At 55.1% G+C, this 22,087-nt stretch overlaps 1 protein-coding gene across 2 annotated transcripts in view; it reads right to left on the bottom strand.

The window, feature by feature from the left end:
- Positions 1 to 461: 461 nt before the first annotated feature.
- KCNC1 (potassium voltage-gated channel subfamily C member 1) overlaps positions 462 to 22,087 on the bottom strand; it is a 42,931-nt gene continuing 21,305 nt past the window's right edge. Inside the window, exons 2-4 of one of the 2 annotated variants that reach the window (XM_063093987.1) lie at positions 10,055 to 10,988; positions 2,750 to 2,938; positions 462 to 698 (exon numbers count right to left, since the gene is read on the bottom strand). In XM_063093987.1, the coding sequence (XP_062950057.1) occupies positions 634 to 698; positions 2,750 to 2,938; positions 10,055 to 10,988 (1,188 nt within the window). In that variant the 3' untranslated portion in view covers positions 462 to 633. Of the gene's footprint in view, positions 699 to 2,749; positions 2,939 to 9,731; positions 10,989 to 22,087 lie in introns of those variants that run through there. The other variant, XM_063093988.1, reaches the window with a different exon arrangement.

Here is a 22,087-nt window from a genome sequence, read left to right as displayed (position 1 = left end):
TTCCACGATTCTATTTGGAGCAAAGTTCTCAGTTTCCGCATGAGAGATGAGCTACAAAGGTGAGGTCAATATGACCGATGACTGACCGACTGCCCTTTTTGGAACCTTTACTCTCGATCTTGTGTACAAAAAGGGAGACAATCCATTCTCCATCCCCGTTCTTCCTCCCCTTGCCCCACACCCCCAGAAATGTACAGGTTTCTACCGAACGTCGTTACAGTTTGGCTCCAACAATGTGTGTAAAAGTAAAGAGTTTTGAAAGAAAATAAAGACTTTTGCTTTTTCTTTTCATTATTGTTGTTTAGGGTAATCATACAGTTGCAGGGGGTTGGTGGGTTTGGCTTGCTGGATTTTCTGTTGAACTTCATGCAAGTCATGCTAAGGAACCCCTCCACCCCCCCTCCCCAAATAAAATAAAATTTTAAAAAATGAAAAGAAGGAAAAGAAATCCTCTACGGTCAGTTACCATTTGGCCGTAGGAAAAGCTACGTCCGTCCTAGTACAATGCCTGGGCCACTCGGACTCGTCCGGCAAACCTGCATGGCGTGAATTTACTCTGTCCGAGGGTGAGGAGGGGCTGCAGGTCCACCCAGATGCTTAATAGCCACCAGTGTCCTCGGCCAAGCCGCCTGGTCAAGTCACTCTCACAGCCTCTGTCGGCATATACTTAGCAATGACAGGGCTTTCTTTGCAAAGATCTGTATGTAAAGAATACAATTAACACTTGAGCTTCTCTTCTTGGCTTTCCCATCCCGCTTGGTACTTAGTTCTTAAGGAAGGAGGAGGAAAGACAGTACAGCCACATGCAGAGGCAGGCAGATCTTCTCCAGCTGGCTTGGATTTCCCATGCAGTGAGCCAGCCTAGCACGCCTCTTTCCCTCCTGGGGGAACGGGTTAAGTCCCTAATTCTTCTCCTACTCTGAACATGGATTCAAACACCTGCAGGGTTTATGGCTCAGAATTAGCCTGAGAAAAGCAAGTCCTTGGCAGTTGCCATGTCTCCATGACTCCATGGCAATGGGGGCCAGGTGGATGTTGGTGGGGACACTTCACCCTTGGCACCTCTCAAACACTCCCGCACCTAAGCCCCTGTGGGACTGGGGAGTGGGTATCACCTCTAGACAGTGGTTGCTGCTGGGTTCCCTAGCCACTGCAGGGAGATGGGGCTGCTTCTGTCCCACACTCCCTGGGCTTCTGGAAGCACAGTAAAGAGACTCTCCTGTCTCTTCTCTTAGGCCACGCTGATAAATCCAACAATCAAGAAGGAGACAGGCAGCCCATGAGACCTTACTTAGGCAGGGCACAGCCACTGGGAATGGTCTACCTGCTCTCCCTCTCACTCCCCAGGGCTGCCCCTGCTCCTGTGCATTCTAGAGCCTCCACCTGGGAAAAAAGCCAGTTGCAAAGGGGAGCATCAGGCCCATCCATGGAGGGTGCGAAGGATGGGGCCCTCCCCAAGGCTGGCAGCCCTCTGCCATGCAGAACCATGCGGGGTGCTACACCATGCTGGGGTCCGAGGGACCTCCAGGCAGGCCACAGAAGCAGGGCCCAGCCTAGACCAGGTGGGCACAATTAAGCACTAGTGACCAGAAGGACTCGCCCTCATCTCAGTGTAGGCTGCCTCTCCTGGGTTTACTTTTGATTTTGAATTCTGTTTTCTCCTTGTGTATGGTTTAACCACTTCAAATATTGGAGCGGTTGCAAATGGCCACAGGCTACACTAACTGCTGCTCTCCAAAACCCAACTACTTGTCTGACCCAGACTGCTCACCCCAGTCAGCATGCATCTGTGTGAGAGCGTATGGTGCTCCAAGACATGCACGAGCTGCCCAGCCAGTCTGCTGCACCAAGAAGGGCTTTTCTCCACCTTCCAGGCCAGGCCAATGCATGGAGTCTTGAGTTAGGGTGCTCTGGGCCCCCGCCCCAAGCCTCTCCCCAGCCCGTGCTCAAGCTCTAGTAGAAGCCTTCCTCTCCAGCAGGGTCACCTACAGTTCTGTGTGAAAGGAGACCTTGAGCAGAGAGGCCACCACTGGTCTCAGCCTTCACCAACCACAAGTGGTGCTGACCAAACCCAGGGTAGTGGTCAGTGGGCACTGGGGATGGAAGGAACTGCACAGAGTCTTGCTAAACCACCTTCTCTTGGCAAGTTCTCTATCTGCCACTAGCAATATTCTGACTGGAGCACACTTTACCTGTGCAGGGACAATGGCCTTACACCCAAGCTCTGAAGCCACCTCTTTCTTCATCCCTCCCTGCCCACTGGCCCGTGGATTCTCTTTAAAGAATACTGCTTCCAGAATATACATTTTGGGTAGCTAAGCCCACAAGGTCCTGGTCAGGCCAGGCCACCCCACCGCCCTCCTCAACCAAAGGAGAGGAGAGGTCTCTTGGCCTTCTGGACCTGACCTGTCATCTGCCAGAGCTGCCTGGGGGAGTCAAGGCTCCTCCTCATCCCTGGGATCCCCTGCCTTGGGATCATGGCTGTCATCAGCCAGCCTGTCCCAAGCCCCTTAGCTCAATATCAACCCCCAGCTGCCTGGGCCTGAGGTTCTCTCTGCCAGCCTGACATCTGCTTAGGGGACAGGGACTCAGACCTCCAGGGGCTGACCCTGGGGGACTCCCTTCATCCCTGCCCCCTTGGTGTGCCTGCCTGCCCCTCAGCACCCCTCACCCGCCACCCTGCCCACCCATCTGCAGGAGCGCGAGGTGGGCCCAGCCGATGAACAGCGCTCCAGCTTCCTCTACATACCCTTTCTCATTCCTCCACCAGGTGGGCACGCGTACTCCCCGGTTGATAAGAGGAAGCAGGGTCCGTATCTCTCGCGGGTGCCCGAACGCGTAAAGGGCAGGCCCTCATCGGGAGTGAGGGCCTGGTCTATGTGGGGGCAGTCTTCGTTCGCCAGCGCGGCCTTCGCCACCTCCCCATTCAGTTTGGAATCTTCAAACATATAAGCAGAAGCTATTGAGACACTGAAAACTGTTTAGTTGGTGGGGGATAGGCCAGAGGTGGGGCATTGGCAGAGGGCAGCCCATCCCTGAGGATGGAGAAGCAGGCATTGAGCAGGGCACGAGGCTGGGGATCTCAGCTCATTCAGGCAGCCTGGGGGCTGCCATGATGCTGGGAGGGAGGGACTTCTGGGTTTGCTCAAAGTTTGCAAAAAGATGAGTTGGTGATGGGCCCAGCAGGTGCAGTGCTGGGGGCTGGGCCCAGGGCCCAAAGGGGTCGATGACACAGGATGGTGTGGATGCGGTCATGGGGAGAGGGCCAGACACAGAGCTCAGGGGAAGACAGACAGACAAGCGGAAACACTCCAGTCCAGAGAGGCAGCCTTTTTGGACCTCTCTGCTGCTGACCAGAGCCTGACTGTCACCCATCCACATCTGGCCAGTTGCTCAGGCTGCCCTAGCTCCATCCAGACTCATCCAATCAGCTCTGCTTCATTCCCTACTGGGATCCCATCTGATCACTTGGTTCCTGCTGTCCCCCCCAATATCCTACCTGATCACTCAACCTGCTCCCCACCCATGCATACCCAAACTGGTCACTCTGTGTGCCCCATCCCCCATACAGACTAGACCTGGCCACCTAGTCTCCTCTGTCCCCATGTAGACCCAGTCCGGTCACTCTGTATGCCCCATCCCCCCTACGGACTAGACCTGGCTGTGCAGTCTCCTCTGTCCCCATGCAGACCCAGTCCAGTCACTCTGTATGCCCTGTCCCCCCTGCAGACTAAACCTAGCCACCTAGTCTCCTCTGTCCCCATTTAGACCCAATCTGGTCACTCTGTATGCCCCATCCCCTATACAGATTAGGCCTGGCCATGCCATCTCCTCTGTTTCCACGCAGACCCAATCTGGTCACTCTGCATGCCCTGTCCGCCTTACAGATTAGGCCTGGCCACGCAGTCTCCTCTGTCCCCATGCAGACCCAGCTCGACCACTCCATCTGCTCCATCCCCACACAGATCTATGCCCAGCACTCAGTCTGCCTGGATCCCCATGCATATCAAGCCAGTGTCTTCCACCTGTGCTGCCCAGCGGGACTGGTCAGCTTGCACAGGCACAACAGGGATGTACGCATGAGGCCGTGACAGCGGGACATGGATGTGGGGGAGCTCCCATTCCCGTGTCTCCTCTTGTCAGTGTCCCCGGCAAAGCAGAGCAAATGATGTGTAGAAGACAACAGCAGCTGATGGACTTGGGTGGGGAAAATTCAAGTCTTGGCCTCTGTGGTAGCCTGGGAAGGAACCTGAGAGGAGTTCTGGGGGCACATTTGACGGGGGGCAAAGTGTAGCCAGAGCAAGGAGCTCTGTCTCTCTAGTTCCAGGAGCAGAGCCCTGGAAGCCTGTGGAGCTAGCAGAGGTAGCTCTGACTGGCCCTTGCCTCTGCCCTGTTACTGTTGGGGACTGAGCCTGCCCCACACTCTCTGCCCCCAAAGCAGACTCTTTCTGGCCACTGTGGAGCCTACTCAAATACTTCATCTGGGGCAAGAGCCTCAAGGGCAAGCCCTTTTGTGGAAGAAGGAAACCAACATGGGTGTGGCCGCATTAAGGGAGGCTCTCTGAAAGAGAGGGAAAATGCTGGAGACAGTTCCCACCCGATTTGACACTCTCTTGTGATCCTGTTCACATCATGTAACTACACGCAGAAGTGATCCTTCTCCACGTGCACATACTCAGCGTGCACGTGGGTGGGACCACCCCCCGTGTACACATCATGTCACTACAAAGAGGCAGTCAGTCGAAAGAGAAATGGACCAATCAGGTTTATTCATAAAGCAAATCCAAAAAAAAAAATCCCATCATAATTTTGGAACTTAAAAAAAAATCTCTCGTACAAGATGGCAAAGCATTTCACGTACAGTGTGTTTCTTGACAAATCCCAGGGGCTTCACTCCTCTACTTACTCTGAACCAGAAAGGCCAGTTACCAAGGTAACTCTGACACCACGTGACTGGGGCTGGGGGCTCCCTGGGAGCTGGGGGCTGTCTAGCATGCGGGGGCGTGTCTGCAGGCACACACGTGTGTGCGCACACACGCCCGGTCCTGCCTCCCAATCTGGTTGGCCCGTCTTCCTTCCCAAGGGTCTCTGGGCTGAGGGAGGAAAGCATTGGGAGAGCGGAGAGGAGCGGTCCGGAGGGGGAAGTGGATGAGGGTGTGCAAGTGGGGCCCAGAGTACCCTGCTTGAATTTCCTTGAGGGGAAAATGCTGGGTCCTCCCAGGCAGCGTTTCCATCTAGGGGCAGTGAGGACCTGCTGTCTCTTTGTAGGCCATCATCTGTCAGTTCTTGGCCAGGGGATGGGTCAGAGGTGGGTGCCCCTCTCTGCCTCCACCTCCATGGAGATGGTGCAGCCTGAGACCCCTCCTCTGGCTCTGTCCACCAGTCCCCCACTCCCCTGGGGCTCCCAGCTCCTACCACCTTTAAGGAGCCCAAAGTTGGGGCTGGTTTTCACTGCGGGGGGGGGGGGGGCAAGGAACAGCCATCAGAGAGCCTGGGGGGTGGGGTGAGAGCTAGGTACCTTTCCTTCCCTGGGGGATTCACAGGACACCCCAGACCCTGCTTTTTCCCTCAACTTTGACCTTTGACGAGGGGACTATGATTGGGTGGGGTGTTTAAGTCTTGCTCTGTGGATGAGCCCAGCTTCCCTGGGCTGTTGATTTGTCTGCAGTTTGGGATGCTCTCAGAAACTGGGAGTCTTTGCCCTCCCTAACTTCAGAGGGGTGGGCGGAAGAGAGAGACCAAGGAGGGGCCAACTGTCTAAATCTTGGGAACCCATGAAAAGGGCCACAGCTGCGAGCTCACCTAAGGCCCCCCATCCTCCTGTCCCTGCTCCACCCTTTGGATGAGATGGCAGCTTGGAGCCTTGGTTCCCGCCTGCTTTCCAGAAGGCTGGGGCCCCACCTCCCTTGGTCCAGGGCCCCTAGGCCCCCACTAGACCCACAGGCCTGCAATGATGAAATGGCAGCATGGGCAGCGTCTCAGAGATGGTTTCCAGGCTTTGAAATGGGCTGAGATGAGCATCCGTGAGGGGGTCATTTTTTTTTAAACTTTGGAGCAAGGAGAACCCGCGTCACTGGGCCCTCAGCCAGCAAGACTGGCCTGTGTGCCCTGGTCTCCAGGCGCCACCGACGTACTTACTGTTCACACCAGCAGTGGGTACCGGGGGCACACGCAGGGCTGGGGTGGGGTGGGGGGTGTCTAGGCATTTCCTTGGGGTTAGCCCCGAAGGATCTGCCCAGCTGGGGACTCAGGGGAAAACGTCCCGGGCTAAATGGGGACAGTCTGTGAGAGACACGAGCAGAGTACAATCACGAGAACTGGCACAAGTCATGCAACAAACGAGGAGAGAGAGAGAGAGAAACATGATTAGTGGAGAGAGAGAAAAAGAATGTGAACAACATGGAAAAGAACACCCATGCCTGGCCCTCAGAGTCAACTCACTTCTCTGCTACTTCCCCTGAGCTGTCTGGGGGCCACGAGGACCCCACGCAGGGCTCCAGCTGCCAACCCTGCGGCTGGACCGTGCGGAAACTCCTTCAGCCCCACCCCCGCCTGGTCAGCTCTGACCACAAACAAGCCCGTCACCCTCCCTGCCCCGCGGACTAGCACCACACCCTGGGCAGCCACTGCAGCCCAGCAGGGGAAGGGTAGAGGAGCCAGGGACAAGGCATTTGGGGCTCTGCTGCTTAGGGGAGAACTCCCCACCAAAGAAGACCCAGAGTCTGCCATGGTAGCTCCCAGGGGATCCAGGCAGGAGCTTCTCTGGGACCTCACTGCTGCCGTACATGCCCATGGGCAGGAAGGGAGCCTGGCCACCACCCCTCCCCCCTTGCTCACCTACTCACTCAGGACCCTGCAACCCTGGGCAAGGCACCACAAAGGACCAACCCACATCACAGGAGCAGAGATGGACAAGACACACATGAACGGACACAGCAGGACAGAGGAAGCACTCCGAGTTGTCCAGAGCAGCTGATCTGGGCCCCAGCTGCAGACGGGGCAGGGAGCCCCTTTCTGGGAGAGGAGCAGCTTCTTGTGGGGCATCAGCCCTGACAGTCCCTGGTTGTGCAGGGCACCCTCCTGGCAGCCCCCTAAGAGGCCCTGCAACCAGGTGAGAATTGGACTCTTGACAACCCCCCAGGATGAGACGCCCAAACACGGAGGCCATGCCAGCCATGGCACAGAGGAGCAGACTAGATCACCCCTGGGACAGACACACAGACTGAGTTTTCAGGAGGGACCAAGAGGTGGAAGTGAGGGAAGGGGCTGCCGTGCAACCAGGAGGCCTTACTTCATTACCGGGGCTCTAGCCTGGGGGTGAGATGCCCTCAGAGCCCAGCAGGCTGCACCTGGCCCTTCACCCAGGTTAGAAAAGTTGAATTGGAGAAGCCCAAGTTCTGGTCACCCTCAGGGGTGGAGTGAGGCTAGAAAGGCCTCGGGGGTCTGCATCTCACCCCCCACAATTCCTTAGGGCCCGCTTTCCACCCACCACATTGCCTCCCTTGCCTCGGGCCCCCCCCTCACTCTTTCACAAACTCACCCCCAACCCCGTGCCCATCTGGGTGCAAAGCCACAAGCAGGAAAGAAGGCGAGTGGGAAGGGACTCGGGTGCAGAGATGGGGGAGGACTCGCCTTGAGCCTCACACACCCCCTTGGTGGCAGATAATCCAGGTCTCACATACGGGTCTGGACGTCAGGACAGCACCAACACCACCAGGGGAAGCGAGTGCTTGTGGGAGGGTGTGGGGACACAGCATGGGGGGAGAAAGCAGGAGGATCCAGGAGGCATGCAGCCTTCAGAAGGCAAGTGTGGGAGGGCCCGAATACATCCTCAGCCATACAGACTGTCCAAGCCAGAGCCCTCTGCATCCCCAAAACCTGGAGCCAGGGCAAGGTGGCTCCCAAGAGCAGGGCTGCCAGGGCTAGGGAGAGGCGATGGAACCAGGGGAACCCCACAGGAGTGCATGGGTTTTACAGGGCTGCTGGAGCATGGGAAGAGGGCTTGTGTGCCTGGGACTAGCTGGTGTGCATGTCACACACACATCTGCACTCCTGCCTGTGCGTGTGTGTGCATGCATGCCCTCAGCACATGGATAACACTGGCTTGGTCTAAGAATACAGAGGAATCTGTGTCTGCCTGGAGTGAACTGGGGATCCTTTACGGCCTGGCCTGGGGCACCCAGGCTTGGGGCACCCATCCTGAAAGGTCAGTGTGGAGGAGGACACAATGGAAGGGCCAAGCAGTGCCATGGCAATGCCACTCAGGCTGAGCTCCTGCTGCTGGGGTCCACGGTGGAGCCTTTCCCCAGAGCCCCAGGAACTGTCCTTGCCCTGGTGGTGGCTCCAGAGATCCATGGCTAGCTAATCCAAAGCAGAGAGGTGGGGTGGGAGCTTTCCACAGAGCAGGAGCCATGCCTTGGCCAGGGCCCCTAATTCAGCCTCTGAGACCCCTGTCTACCCCTGGCACAGCCCAGGACACTAGCCACATTCTTCTCAGGTGCCTCCAGGAATCCCAGGAAGGGACAGGGAAAAGGGTCTGGATAGCCCCTATGGGCAGAGACGTGGGCCTTGGGGTTACTGCTGTGGCTGGCATGGCTGTGGAATGAAGCCAGACAGGATCCAGGATGGGGTGGTGGGTCAGAGCGCATCAGTGGGGAAGGAAAGCAGTCATCCACTGGGAGAGGCCACCCAAACCAGGGGGAAACATCCTCACCTGGGGCTGAGCCAGCCTGCAGTCCCCGCTGCCAGACCTGGGCACGGGATGCCTTTCACAGAGTAAATGCTACCTAATCTCTCCCATCAACCTCCTGCTCACCCTGGTACTCCTTCTGAGCTCAGTATTGTCTTTCTTCTCTGGGTCATCTGTTCCTTTGAAATCCCTGTGTCCATAGAATAAGTCGATGGTATTCCATGGGTAGAGGTAGACTATGGGCTTTATATCTTCAGACCAGAGCCCCATGATCAACTTTATGTGCTATGTGCAGTTCTCATAAAACTGAGATAGTCCCACAATGAACCACTAGCCATGGAATATTAGAATATATCCCACAGTGACTAGTATTGTTTCATAACCCCCCTCCCCCCGCCCCGACCCCAGTGAATTCAGGGGAAAGTGGTCATACACTGGTTGGGATGTCTTGTATTGCTGCTGCAGTCCCTACCTCCGGAAACGGGGAGAACCCTCGGTGGGAGGTTGTTGCTGGTCTGTAGTGCTTTCATCTAAGCTGCCCGGGGTGGTGGCCCCCTCTAGTCCCTTGCTCACCAGCCGCTTCCATCAGGAGGTCACTGGAAACTCCCACTCAACCATCAACCCAAACAGACAACATGAAAGCTAGAGTCACTCCAATAGGTTCCTAAAGATAAACGCTAAACTCTAGAGTGGTGGTAGAAGATGAGTTGGTTCGGCATGCTATGGGATAAGTAAGCTTGTCACGGAGGGCTAGAGGCGTCTCCCAGGCAGGACCTGGAGCTGGGCAGCCGGAATCAAAGCAGGAATTCTACTCAGCTATGGAGACAGGCTCTGTGGGGGGTGAGGATCCTTGCTACTGCCTTTGCAGGGACCCTCCTGCCAGATCCCATGCACCATTTCTGCCGTCTGCACAGCCTGAAAGGGAGCTGTGTTAAGGACCAAATCAAAACCTGTCTGGCATTTCCGAGTCACACCCGCCCCCACCCTGCCCCAACACTGGGTCGGTTGCCTGAGTCACAGACTCATGCGCGACTCCTGCCCACCCAAGCAGCAGCAGCCCCCTGGGCTCCTGCTAAGACAGTCCTCAGCCACCTGGCAGGCCATGTCGTCTCTTCAGAACATCACGAGACCAACCGTGTCAACTTCCTTACCCGGGGCCACCAGGGAGGTTCCTCTAGCAGGCTCTTGCCTTCTGCATTTGGCTGCCCAGCATCTCCCTGGGCCCCCAGGCTCCACACCTCCAGAGCGAGTGCGGGGTCCGGGGTCGCCCACGGAACTAAGGAAGCAGTCTGACTGGATCTGCAATCATCGCTACGGGGGCGGAAGTGAAAGGTCAGATCGACATGCCTCTAAGAGGTTTCCTACCTGCTCTGTTAATTTCTAAAATTTCTTCCTGGGCCAGCGGACATGTGTCACTCTGAGTACTGTGGTGTGGAGAGTTTATGACAGATTTACAATAATTGGGAGATCCCAGCTGCGGTGGCCGTGGAATATGCTTCTTTTTTTTCTTTGGTAGTTTCTGCTTAGCCATGGCTAAGGAGTAGTACATCCCGAAATTGTTCACGATGACGGGCACGGGCATGGCGATGGTCAGCACGCCCGCCAGCGCGCACAGCGCCCCCACCAGCATGCCGGACCACGTCTGCGGGTACATGTCTCCGTAGCCCAGCGTCGTCATGGTGACCACGGCCCACCAGAAGCCGATGGGGATGTTCTTAAAGTGCGTGTGCTCGCTGGCGCTGGGGTCGTTGGGCTGCGCCCCTATCCTCTCGGCGTAGTAGATCATGGTGGCGAAGATGAGCACGCCCAGGGCCAGGAAGATGATGAGCAGCAGGAACTCGTTGGTGCTGGCGCGGAGCGTGTGGCCCAGGACCCGCAGGCCCACGAAGTGGCGGGTCAGCTTGAAGATGCGCAGGATGCGCACGAAGCGGACGACGCGCAGGAAGCCCAGCACGTCCTTGGCCGCCTTGGACGACAGCCCGCTCAGGCCCACCTCCAGGTAGAAGGGGAGGATGGCCACGAAGTCGATGATGTTGAGCGAGTTCTTGACGAACTCCACCTTGTTGGGGCAGAAGACGACACGCATGAGGAACTCGAAGGTGAACCAGACCACGCAGACGCCCTCGATGTAGGTGAGGAAGGCCTCGGTCTCCGCTTCCCGGTAGTAGCGCACCTGCGTGCCGTTCCGAACGTTCTCGATCTCCGTCTTGTTCACGATGGGGTTGAAGCGCTCGTGGGTCTCCAGGCAAAACGTGGTGATGGAGACCAGGATGAAGAAGAGGGAGGCAAAGGCCACGTACTGTGGGGAGAAACACACAGAGTCAGAGGGGAGAAGCCCGGGGGGGGGGGGGGGGGCCTGATGTTGGGTCCGGTCAGAGGAAGACGCCTGTGCAAGGCGCCCTGCAAGGCGACCCAAGCTGACGGGCCACATCTCCCTCCTCAGGGCACAGGGACGTCGTGCAGGGCTGTCAGGCGTGGCCTGTAAATCCCTCCTCCTCAGCCTTCCGTGCTGCTCTCTCTTCCTGCCATTGCCAGGCACATGCCTGAGGGGCCACTAGAACCACCAGAGGGAAGGAGCCTAGGCCCCTGAAAAGAAAGCCATCCACTAAATGCCCTCATCGAACTGTTACCTGAGTGGGAAATTAACTTCTATCGTGCGAGGCCACTGCAGTTCAGAGGTGATTTGTTAAAGCACTTAGCTACCCTGAGGCGTGAGAGTGACCTCCCACAAAGATGATAAGTATGTGGGGCAATGCATGTTTTAATTAGTTAGACTTAACCCTTCCACAATGTGCATGTATTTGAAAATACCATGTTGTACACAACAAATACATACAATGTTATATGTCAATTTAAAAAATAAATAAATTTGGGGGGAAAAATGTGCTCTAGCCTGCTGGAGCTGAAGTTTGCAAAGAAATGAGAGGGGGCAGCTATAGCGGAATCAGGCCTCTCGAAGGCCACATCTCCCATCTTTCTTCCTTCCAACTCCAGTCTATGCACTTCAAGGAGTGCCATGGTCCCACCTCCTATCAGCGGCTGCCTCTAGCGTTTGCCTTAGTTTGCGTTGATGCTCCTCCCCTACCCTGGGGGTGCCCTGGAAGTCCCAGAGCAGCCCTATCTGGACTGACCATGGCCTATGGGGCCTGACACCCACCCTGGCAGGGATCTGGGAACCGAGACCTATGTGGACCTTCCAAACCACATTCTGGGTTGAGGAAAGGGGAAGAGACAGAATCAGCATTTCAGAATGACAGAGTTAGGGCAGCCTTTAGAGATGATCTGATCGAGATACCACATGCCACAGACAGGTAGCCTGAGGCCCAGAAATAGGGATAGATCCGCCTAAACTACTCCTTACAGTACATTCATAGTCCCGTTGGTTTTAGAGCATTGTGCAGTTTCCAAAAAATTTTCTCCTAGGCTGTGATTCTTATGCATCCTTCCATCCACCTCTCCCTCCTTTCTTTTACTCATCCATCCTCCTCCTCCCTTCTCTCCTGTCTTCCTTCCTCTCTCCCTCTGTTCCATCTACACATCCATTTGTATTCTTTCCTCCCTCCTTCCTTTCTTTGTTCCTTCCTCCCTTCCTTCCTTCTCTCCCTTTCTTCCATCATTCTTCCCTTCCGTCCCCTCCTCTTTTCTTTTTTCTCTTCCTCCTTCATTTTCCCCTTTTTTTCCTTCTTTCTTTCCTTTCTTCCACCCATCCACCATTCATTCATGCATCCATTCCTCAGCAGCCACCAGATTATGCCCAGCACAGAGCTAAGGCCTCAGCCCAGCCCACAGGGAGCTTGCTGCCTGGCTAAGGGTGAGGAGCACACACGGAGACAAGCACAATGCAGTGGACTGAAAAGATGAGCCCCTCTGTGAAATCGGTGGGCTTGGGAAAAGGTGAGAGTGATCTGTGCACCCTTGAGAGAGCAAGGTAGAGACTTAGAGCCATGACCTGCAATCCAGAAAGCTCTGTCCAGACAGTTCAGAGCTGGGGCCCCACAGAGGAAAATCAGGGGAGCAAAGTGGAAGCAACTGGAAGAGGCCACCACCTCTGGTCCAAGTTCATCTTGCTCCAGAGCTCTTTCCATCATCAGTTGCCAAAGTTCCTGGAGCGAAAAAACACATCCCCGTCTGCTGATATCTGGCCCCAGATTGCCTCTGGGAGGCTCCATATTGGAGCCTGGCATTCACAGCCCAGACTCCCTAAGGGCAGGTCATGCCCCCCAGCTGCGGCCCCTGCCCTGGCCTTTGTGTGAGAGGAGAGGAAAACGCACATGGTGAGTGTCTGAGCAATGCTGAGAGGCAGGGCCCGCGGGACCCCAGGCTCCCGATCCTGGCTGGTGGTGGAGGTAGGAGGCCCTTCCCCTCCTCACTGCCCCATGGGCCACCACATCCATCCTCCTGTGCCCTCTGCTCCCATGTGACTCTCTCTCAACAGGGCCACTGCCATCAGAGCAGGTCTAGGCTTCAGTCTTGGCCACCAGCCTACCCCGCAAACAGCTACCAGAGGGAGCCGTCCACTGGAACCCCAGCTCTGCCCATGCTGCCCACAAAGAAAAGCCCCAACTGCTCAGCTCACACACAAGGCTCTCTGTGCCCTGGCCTCACTGGGCTTTCCAGGGTTCTCGCCCCACATGCACCCAACATTCTTGCCGTGTGCAACTCTCTCACTTCTGACCACAGAGTGACCATCTCCCCCATCTCCATGGCTTTGCACCTGCAGTTCCTTCCAACAAAGAGTGTTCCTGCCAGTCTGTCTGAAATCCCACTCATCCTTCCGTGTCCCACGACGTGGCCCTTCTGCTGGGGTGAGGCTCCCCTTTGCAGCTGTGGCCCTTAGGAGGCAGCAGATGAAGGGACTCCCCAAGGAGTCTCTAAATTCACCCCCAGGGAGGCAGTGAACCTGTCTCCAACTCTGGCTCTTTGGTGATTGGGAGGCTCATGGGAACAGCCAGAAAAGACACATATATCAGGGGCCTTCTAACTCCTGGGTGACCCATGGGCTCTTAGAACTCTCATCTCATTTGTCACTCACACCCTGAAGATTCGGATGGGGAAACTGAGGCCCAGAAAGAGGTCAGGCCTTATAAGATTAGAGTAGAAAAATCCTTGATCTCAGGGATCAATGGACAGCCTGTGATTCTTTCCTGTCTGGGCCCTGATGCCCGCAGGCTGGGGGTGGAGGACGGACAGCAGAAGTGAGGCCTAGAGCCGGACACTAAGACTTCTTCCTCAGGAGAGCCAGCAGCTCTGGAAGCCAGGCCTCCGCCCTGCCTAGTTTCCTTGGGCGCCTGCCTCCCTGGCCTCAGCTGCTGTGAGGCCTGTTCCTTCCTCTGTCCCAGGCAGAGCCCCAGCAACGTCTGGGCCCAAGTGGACCCTTAGAGGGCTGTAGAGGAAGGTGCCGCTGGCTGGCTGAGACCCCGACATTCTCCCAAGCCTAGACTAGCAGGAAGTCAGCCAAGGGGCACAGCCAGAGCAAGAGCTCACATGCGACCACGCTCCCAGATCCCTTCTGTCCATCCTCCAGGGCTCGCTGAGCACAGGAAGGGGACAGGGAGAAGCCACCAAAGCTGAGGCCCTACTGTGTGCCTTCAGTCCTGGTGAGACAGGTGGCCATATTTCCACTGTATCCAGAAGGAAAACCAGGTAGAGAAAGGTTCAGAGCCAAGGCTTTGAAGCTAGTGGTGAAGCTTAGACTGGAACCCAAGTTTATCGCACCCAGAACCTAAGCTCTCTCTACTGACAGAGTGACAAAGCTCTTGGGGCTGGAAACACAGCCCCACCCACTGGGTAGCTGACTGTGTCTGGGTGGTTCCATCTTGGAGTGTGGTACCCACAGCCCAGACTCCCTAAGGGCAGGTTATGCCTGTCCCCACAATGGAGAGGGCAGAGGGGTACCTGGAGCCACAGGCTGGAGCCAGCCATGCATGAATCACACTTAGGCCTCGTTGCCCAGCTTGCTAGCACCTGGGGCAAGAGCAGCCCCATGGGTGGGGAAGCTGCCCACCTTACATGGGGAGTCAAAGCCAACAGCAGCCTTGGATGGTCCAGCTTGCATCCCCACCTGGTCCCACTCTGGAGAGATGACGTCAACGTACCCAGGGAGTTCAGCCAGGGATGGGGGGTAAAGGCATGGGGATGGGGATTCCTGTGACCAGATGACCCCTGGCAGGGAGGGAACCTCTGCCCAGCAGACCCAGGGCAGCAAGCCGAACAGCAGTCTCTGCAGCACCCCTGGGCTGTCACTGCCAGGGTTGCAGGGGTTACAGGCAAGAGCAGGAGGCTGCGCTCCATGCAATCTGTGTGCCTTCCAATCCCCAGTCACCCAAAGACAAAAAACAGGCACCCACAGGCCACAGACACACACAACAACCCAAAGTACGCACATTACCCATTCATTACCCAAGCACAGACACTGTGCACATGGGCACATAAACTACAACACAGTGTCCCAACCACACCGACACAGAGAACATGGGAGCCATACAGAGATCACTGAGACATCACCGCACACCAAGCAGCACCCTGAGGTGCCGTACTGCCAGGCGCACGCGCACACACACACACACCCAGAGCCACATGGATTATGCAGCAGCAGTGGCATACCCACCGTGAACACATACACACCCCAGGACTGCCACCCAGCTGCCCTCCCCGCCCCGGCAGCTCCCCGTATTCCCCTACCCACCCCAAACCCCTGGGTGGTCACTGACTCAGTGTCTATCTCCCTCCCCCAGGACAGGCAGCTCCAGCCTGCCTCGTCTCTGCCTCCTCAGCCTGCCTGCTCAGGCGGTGCCAGCTCCTTGACTTCCTGTCCCTAGGCTCTGCCCATTATCCAGGGGCTACCCGATTTCCTGTCACCAGCCAGACCTTGTCTCCTCTCTCCATCCCACCTGCAGCAGCTGAGCCCCACCACACCCAGGACCCAAGCCAGCTGGGAAGTCAGTCCCTTCTGGGCTGCTAGTATGACTGAGGGCACAAAGGGGGCTTTGCTAGGTAGCCCAGAGGCAACTGTCACCCAGCTTGGCCACCTCAGTAGCCACCCTGTAAAATTTCAAGACAGCGCAGGCAAGATCGCCTGACAATGCGGCATAAACCCAAGCTGGTAGTTTCTGGATTTTTTTTTTTTTTCCATCCCAGAACCAAATCACAAACCATGAGAGACCCACCAATTGTGTTCTAGAAAGTGGTAGTCATGGCAACGGAGGTTGGCATCTCATTTCTATGGTAACCAGGGTGGTGAGGCTGTTGGCTGTAAAGTCAGACAAAACCTACTAACGATCTGTTGACTTAAGAAGATGTTTTATAAATCACCAAGTTATTTTTATCATAACCCCACCCCTGAAACCATAAATCAGAAAGGCAATTTACTATCTATTAAAATGACCAATATGTGCTATGACTTTCATTTATGAATTATTTATGCCACAGTCATCTTTAGAAAATTGTGCTTGCCTTTCAGAGCTATTCAGGGGTTCGCTGTGGGGATCTGGGTTCTTGCAGTTTGGCAGTTCAGGAACAGGGCAATGATGTAACATTGGGCAGGGACCAACATTCTGGTCTGGCTGCTCACTTGCTGTGTGACCTCAGCAAGTTACTTCCCCTCTCTGGGCCTCAGTTTCATCACTGGTGAAGTGAGGGTTGGATTTGATTCCTTCTGAGGATTCTGGGGCAGTGCCAGGTTGCAGGCAGCAGGGCATATGACAGCTAATCAGGGGAGCCCTGGCCGATGTCCAGCCCCAGGCCCCCAGAGGCCTCAGGTCAGTTTTTCCACTGAATTAAATCTGCCCAGCAGGGGTGTGCAGAGTTTGAGTTAATCCGCACAGAGTCAGTGATGCAGAGCAGGCAGGATGGCCAATTGTCCTAAATAAATTGTCAGTTGAGTTGGGTTTGGAAACTGAATTAGACTCATCTGGGCTTCCTTGGGCTGGGCATGCCTACAGTGTGCTAGGCTGGCTGGGGGCCACAAGAGAGGGCAAGGAGGAGAGGGGGCTCTTTGGGGTCCAGTCCTTTTTTCATTCTATCAGTAAATGCCTCCCCATCAAGCCCAAGAGGCCTGGCCCCTGAGCACTCTGTCTGGGCCCCAGCGCCTGCTCCCTGCCACTGGTCCTCCCCTCTTGGCACCGGCTCAGACAGCAGTGGGCGGGGAGGAGCTCCCCATGGCGCTCCATGGCTGGTGTGAGCTGGAGTGTGTGTGAGTATGTGCAGAGAATGTGACCATGTGGGAGCCTGCTGGGAAAGTCTGTGTACTGGGGAGGTTGGGGGGAGGCAGTTTGTAAATGTGGAGTAGGTGTGTGCATGGTGACTGTGTCATCTATGTATCTGACCTGACTGTAGGCCTGTTCACAAGTTTTGTGTAAGTGGTTGCTGTGTGTGGCATGTGTGATTCATGCAGGTAGAAGTGTGTGTGTATGTGTGTGTATGGGAATATGTATGGACATATATGAGGGGTGTGTGTGTGAAAGAGTGTGTTTGTATGGGACATATATGGCTTGTGTGTCTGTGTATGCACATGAGCATAGGGTGTGGTGTGTGCATGTGTACGTACATGTATGGGACACGTGTAGTTTGGGAAGTGGCATGTGTGCATGTATGCTCACATATATGGGGGCATGTGAGGTTTGGGGCAAGTGTGTATGCACATGGGGTGTGGTGTGTGTGCACATGTATGGGAGTATGTGTGGTTTGTGGTGTGTGTGCACATATATGGGGCATGTGTCATTTGTGGTGCATGTGTATGCATGTGCATGTATGAGCCATCTCCTAGGGAAGATGAGCACTCTGGACATGTGTTCTCTGAGTTGAGACCCATCCCAGGGCCCTGACCCTTCTCCATGCCTGAGATGGTCACTCATACACTAGCCCGGGGTGAGCCCCTTTCCCTGCAACTGTCCCTGACTGGAGAAAGAGGATAGACAGGGTGGGAGTGGGGGAAAGGCCCTTGAGCCAGCCCAGGGGAAGGCTGCAGGGAGGCAAGGCGGTAGCCAGATCAGAGTCCCCCCAGCCCTCCGCACTGACACTCAATCCCAGGATCCAGCCTGGTGTGAGTGGGAGAACCAGGGCCAGAAAAGGCAGTGCTCAGGCCTCAGGGAGCTCAGATGCCAGCCAGAGACAACGCCAGCCAGAGACAACCATCTACCCCAGTGAGTTCATTGTCATGATCCTATACCTAGGCCATATCCAGAAAGGGCTACCCCAAAAGCTGGGCTGGCAAATCCGGAGGTGGCAGAGGTCCCGTGGTGTTTTCATTCCAAGATGCACATTTTTTCATATTTTGGAAATTAAAATATATCATTAAATGCATACATCCTTAAAATAGTATTTCTTCCTCTATCCCCAATGTGTTGTTATTGAATTAATGGCCTGTCTCAAATTGATGGTACCTTGGACTTATGGAAACGTGGTCATTAGAAATCCAGAACACCCAGACAGCATCCTCAGAGGTTTTGGAAATGGAAGCACGTGAGGGAAGGGACCTGCCCAAGGTCTCAAAGCTCTCAGGGTGACCAGAGATGAGACCACGCTGTCCTGAGACAGCAGCCCTGGGCTCCAGCACGGGGTCATCATTGTGGCTTCTGAGCCTCTGATGAGGCAGTGTCCTCTCCACCCTCCTCTGACCCCTGGGTCCCACTGCCTTCCGGATTCCAGCTCAAGTCCCTCTGTTAAAGGAAACAGCAGCTGGGGCAGAAATGGCAGGACAAGTCAGACCAGGCTGAGTTTTAGGCCTGGCTCAATTGGGCGATCTTGGGCAAGTCACTGCCCCTTTTTCAGTCTCCATTCCCTGCCTCCCCAGTGGTTGTGCTGATGAAATGAAAGGATACACAGAGAGAAGGAAGGAGGTATTCAAACACGGTGCTCGGTCCCACACAAAGCCTCCCACCTCTGACCCTCAGTGGGGTCTCCTGCCCTGGTCCCCTCCCGTCAAAACTGAGCGCGTGGGATCAGAGAGCAGCATCCTCATATAGAAGCCTAGAATCTCACAGTCATGGAACAGGAACTGCTGAGCTATGCGGCGCCTGGGAGACCAAATGGCCATGTCCTGGTCACAAAGCACCACCGATGTTCTTCAGAGAGCCACCCTTCCCCAGGCTCAGCCCACGTGGCATGAGTGAGGCTGAGTCTGCCTCCTGCCCAGCCTGGACAAGCAGCACAGGACAGTCCAATGAGGGCCAGCTCCGGCCCAGGAGTACAAGGGGAAGGGCATTTCCTGAGGGAACAGCCTCAGACAGAGCCAGTGAGATAGGGTCAGAGGAGAAGTCTGGATTTAGCAATGGGGAGAACTTGATGAGGGGCCAAACTCAGACCCCCTGGAAGGATGCAAGGGACAGGAGGGAGTAAGAGCCCCTCCCTGGAGGAGTGTGGTGGGCAGTAAAGGAGGCAGGAGCGGGCAGAGGTATGTGATGGGGACATGGCAGTAGAGGGTGCTGGGGGAGAGGGACTAGGTGGAGACAAATACAGAGCCTTTGGCCCCACACCCAAAGACTCGGGTTCAGGAGCTATGGGGGGGACCAGACCTTTAATTTGTGCCCCAGGTGGCTCTGGTGCTGCCAGCTGTATTCTGGTGTTTGGGATCCATGAGGCCAGATGAGACCCAAGGGCCAGGCGGCTCTGATGCACAGTGAAGCACACTGGGTGCGGGAAGCAGGCAGCACATTGGAAGGAAAAGTCCTGGACTTGCTTCAGAGACCTGGGTTCGGATCCCAGCTCTGCCACGGGCTGTGTGACTGCAGGCTAGTAACCTCTTGGAGACTCAGTCTCATCATCCTTAAAATGGGGACAATAATAACACATTCCAGGAAGTAAGGTGAAAAGACCAGGTGCCCAGGGCTTCCCCAGGCCCAGAGCAGAATTCCGGGGCAGGGAGGTACCCCAAGACTGCCGTTCTCCTGTATACTGGTATTCCAGGAGTTGGGCCAAGGCTTCTCTCCACAAAAATCCAAACACAGCATTTTGGTTTTTGTTTTTCCCGAATTACCAGGGGCTGAGGAGTTGGGGGGAAGGGAAAAGTAGCAACAGCTAAAGGGAGAAATGTGTTCAGTTTTAGGTTTTTTTCCCCTAGTGTTTTCTTCTCCTGCCACCACTTGCCTGCTAAATACCCGGAGCAAATGACAGCCTTGTGAGAGCTGATGGCATGGCCCTCATAGCCTGTCTTCTGTGGACAATGCGAGGCTGCATCCAAGACCCAGCCCTGCAGCCTCCAGTTGGTGAGGGACAGTTCTCAGGGTGAGGGAGACTTAGCACTCCCACATTCACAGGGTCTTTCACATGAGCCCCGCCCTGGGGCTGAGAGGGAATGAGGCGCAGGTGGGAAAGGACACCCAAGGTCACACGATGAGTGGGTTTGAGCCAGAGCTGCCGACTCCAGCCTAACTCTGGTAACAAGATGAAGGACCACAACAGCTTCCTGGGCCTCGAGCAGGCCTGCTTCCAGGGCTTTCCATACCTTGTCTCATTCAAACCTCACGCCGCCCAGTGAGGTAAGTTTTATTATTATCGCTGCTTTTCAGATGAGGAGTCTGAGGTTTAGAGAGGTGACGAATCTTGCCCACAGTCTGAGTTCTCCATGGTGAGATCAGTCCAACCCTGCTCTGCAGCCCCACACTTTGCTCCCTTGTGCCTCCCAGGAGCCCCGCTGAGCAGCCAGGCGGGCGAGCACAGGCCACATAGCGCGAGTCAGCGCGGCTGTGCCCCTGCGGGCCGGGTTCCCACCTCAGCACCAGCAGGTACGGCGGGCCCAGGGGACTTTGGGGAGTGGGGCCACGCTGTTCCAGAGTGGCCCCTGCAGTCCCACAGGCCAGGAGGGCTGAGTGGAGGACTCCCGAAGGCTCCATCAGGAGCCAACATCCCATATGTTGCTGTGGCCTGAAAGTCTCTCCTGGAAGGTAATAGGAAACACAGGAGATGACAGGGGTCTCCTCTCACCCTGTCCCATTAGCACATTAGACCCAGAGAAATACCAGTGTCACACACGGGAAATTCCTCTTATGTTTCAGGACTTAGAACAAGCATGTGTCTCCTGGTATGCTTGTGTGCTTTTCTGTTAGTAAATGATAAGTCACACAGTCCCTCACATTTCCTTTTTTGCTGTGACTGCCAGGGAGCTCAGCTAAATTTGGTGCTCAATTCTGGGATAATCCTATACCTGTGTTTGGGGTATAACTATTTCTTCTCTTCATTATACTACTCTTTATTTTTTCTTTTCCATTTTATTTTTATCTTTATTTTTCTCTGGTGGCTGGCCAGTAAGGGGAACCAAACCCTTGACCTTGGTGTTACAAGGCTATGCTCTAGCCAACTGAGCTAACCAGCCAGGCTCTTCTTCTCTTTTTTTCGGGGTTCTATTGTAGATGTGTCCTATATGCCTGAACCCTTTTTTTTCAAAAGCCATGGATTGGAATAAGAAATACGTGTATGAGACTTCCAGATCAGGAAGCAAGGAGGAAGGCACCCTTACAGGGTATACAGACCTCCCAAGGCAGGGCAGATCAATGATGCCCTCTGCAGTGACCCTGAGACAGATGCCTCTGTTGGTCACCACCAGCACTGGGGAGCACATGGGGCCACTCATTCTGTCTTTGGACACCTCTGAAAGACATGCATTTATTTCTTGTTTAAGTCAGCCTCTTGCCCTTTTCTCCCAGTTCTCACCTCTTTGGTTGTCAGAACACACCTGCTCCTCTTCCTCCCCGAGACAGCCCTGCCCGCCCTGCAATGAGCCTCAGGACGCACCCCTGTGCCATCCCTCCTGCAGACCAGGCTTCCTCGGCTTCCTGCCCACTCCCTTTCTTGCCTTGGCCCATTCCAGAGTCTGCCTGTGTTACGCACTCACTGTGTGTGGCTAAATGAACTGTACACTTTACGCTTTTCAATCCTCACAATGGTCACAGGAGTATTTAATTTTGCTCAGCCTCACTGTTCTCTGCTATACAGTAATAATTGCATGCTCACCAGAGTCCAAGAGCTTTACAAACATAATCTTGTTTATCTTTAAAAACCTCCCTGAGGGAGGTATCATTGCCTCCATTTTGCAGATAAGCAAATTGAGGTTCAGAGTGGTTACGTCATGTGCAAAACCCCCACATAGCATGGAAGTGGAAGGCAGGATTCAAAACCAGGTCTCTCTGACTCCAAAACCACTATGCTCCAGTACTTCCTCTAATAACTATCACATCCATCCCAGGAGGAAGACGTCAGTCTTCCTATTATGATGACAATGGGGGCAGCCTTCTTCAGCTTATAACACATCTTCACATTTTTAATCTCATATAAACACCATGCATGCATACACACATATGCACACACACACACCCCAACTCAACCATCAGCAGGGCAGTCTTTTTTTTTTTCTTGGAATTTCCTTTTTTATTGAAACATACTTGATTATACATATTTTGGGGGTAC

Source organism: Cynocephalus volans, chromosome 4 (genome assembly GCF_027409185.1).
Source record: "Cynocephalus volans isolate mCynVol1 chromosome 4, mCynVol1.pri, whole genome shotgun sequence".
NCBI lineage: Eukaryota > Metazoa > Chordata > Mammalia > Dermoptera > Cynocephalidae > Cynocephalus > Cynocephalus volans.
This window is presented reverse-complemented; position numbering and strand designations above follow the sequence as displayed.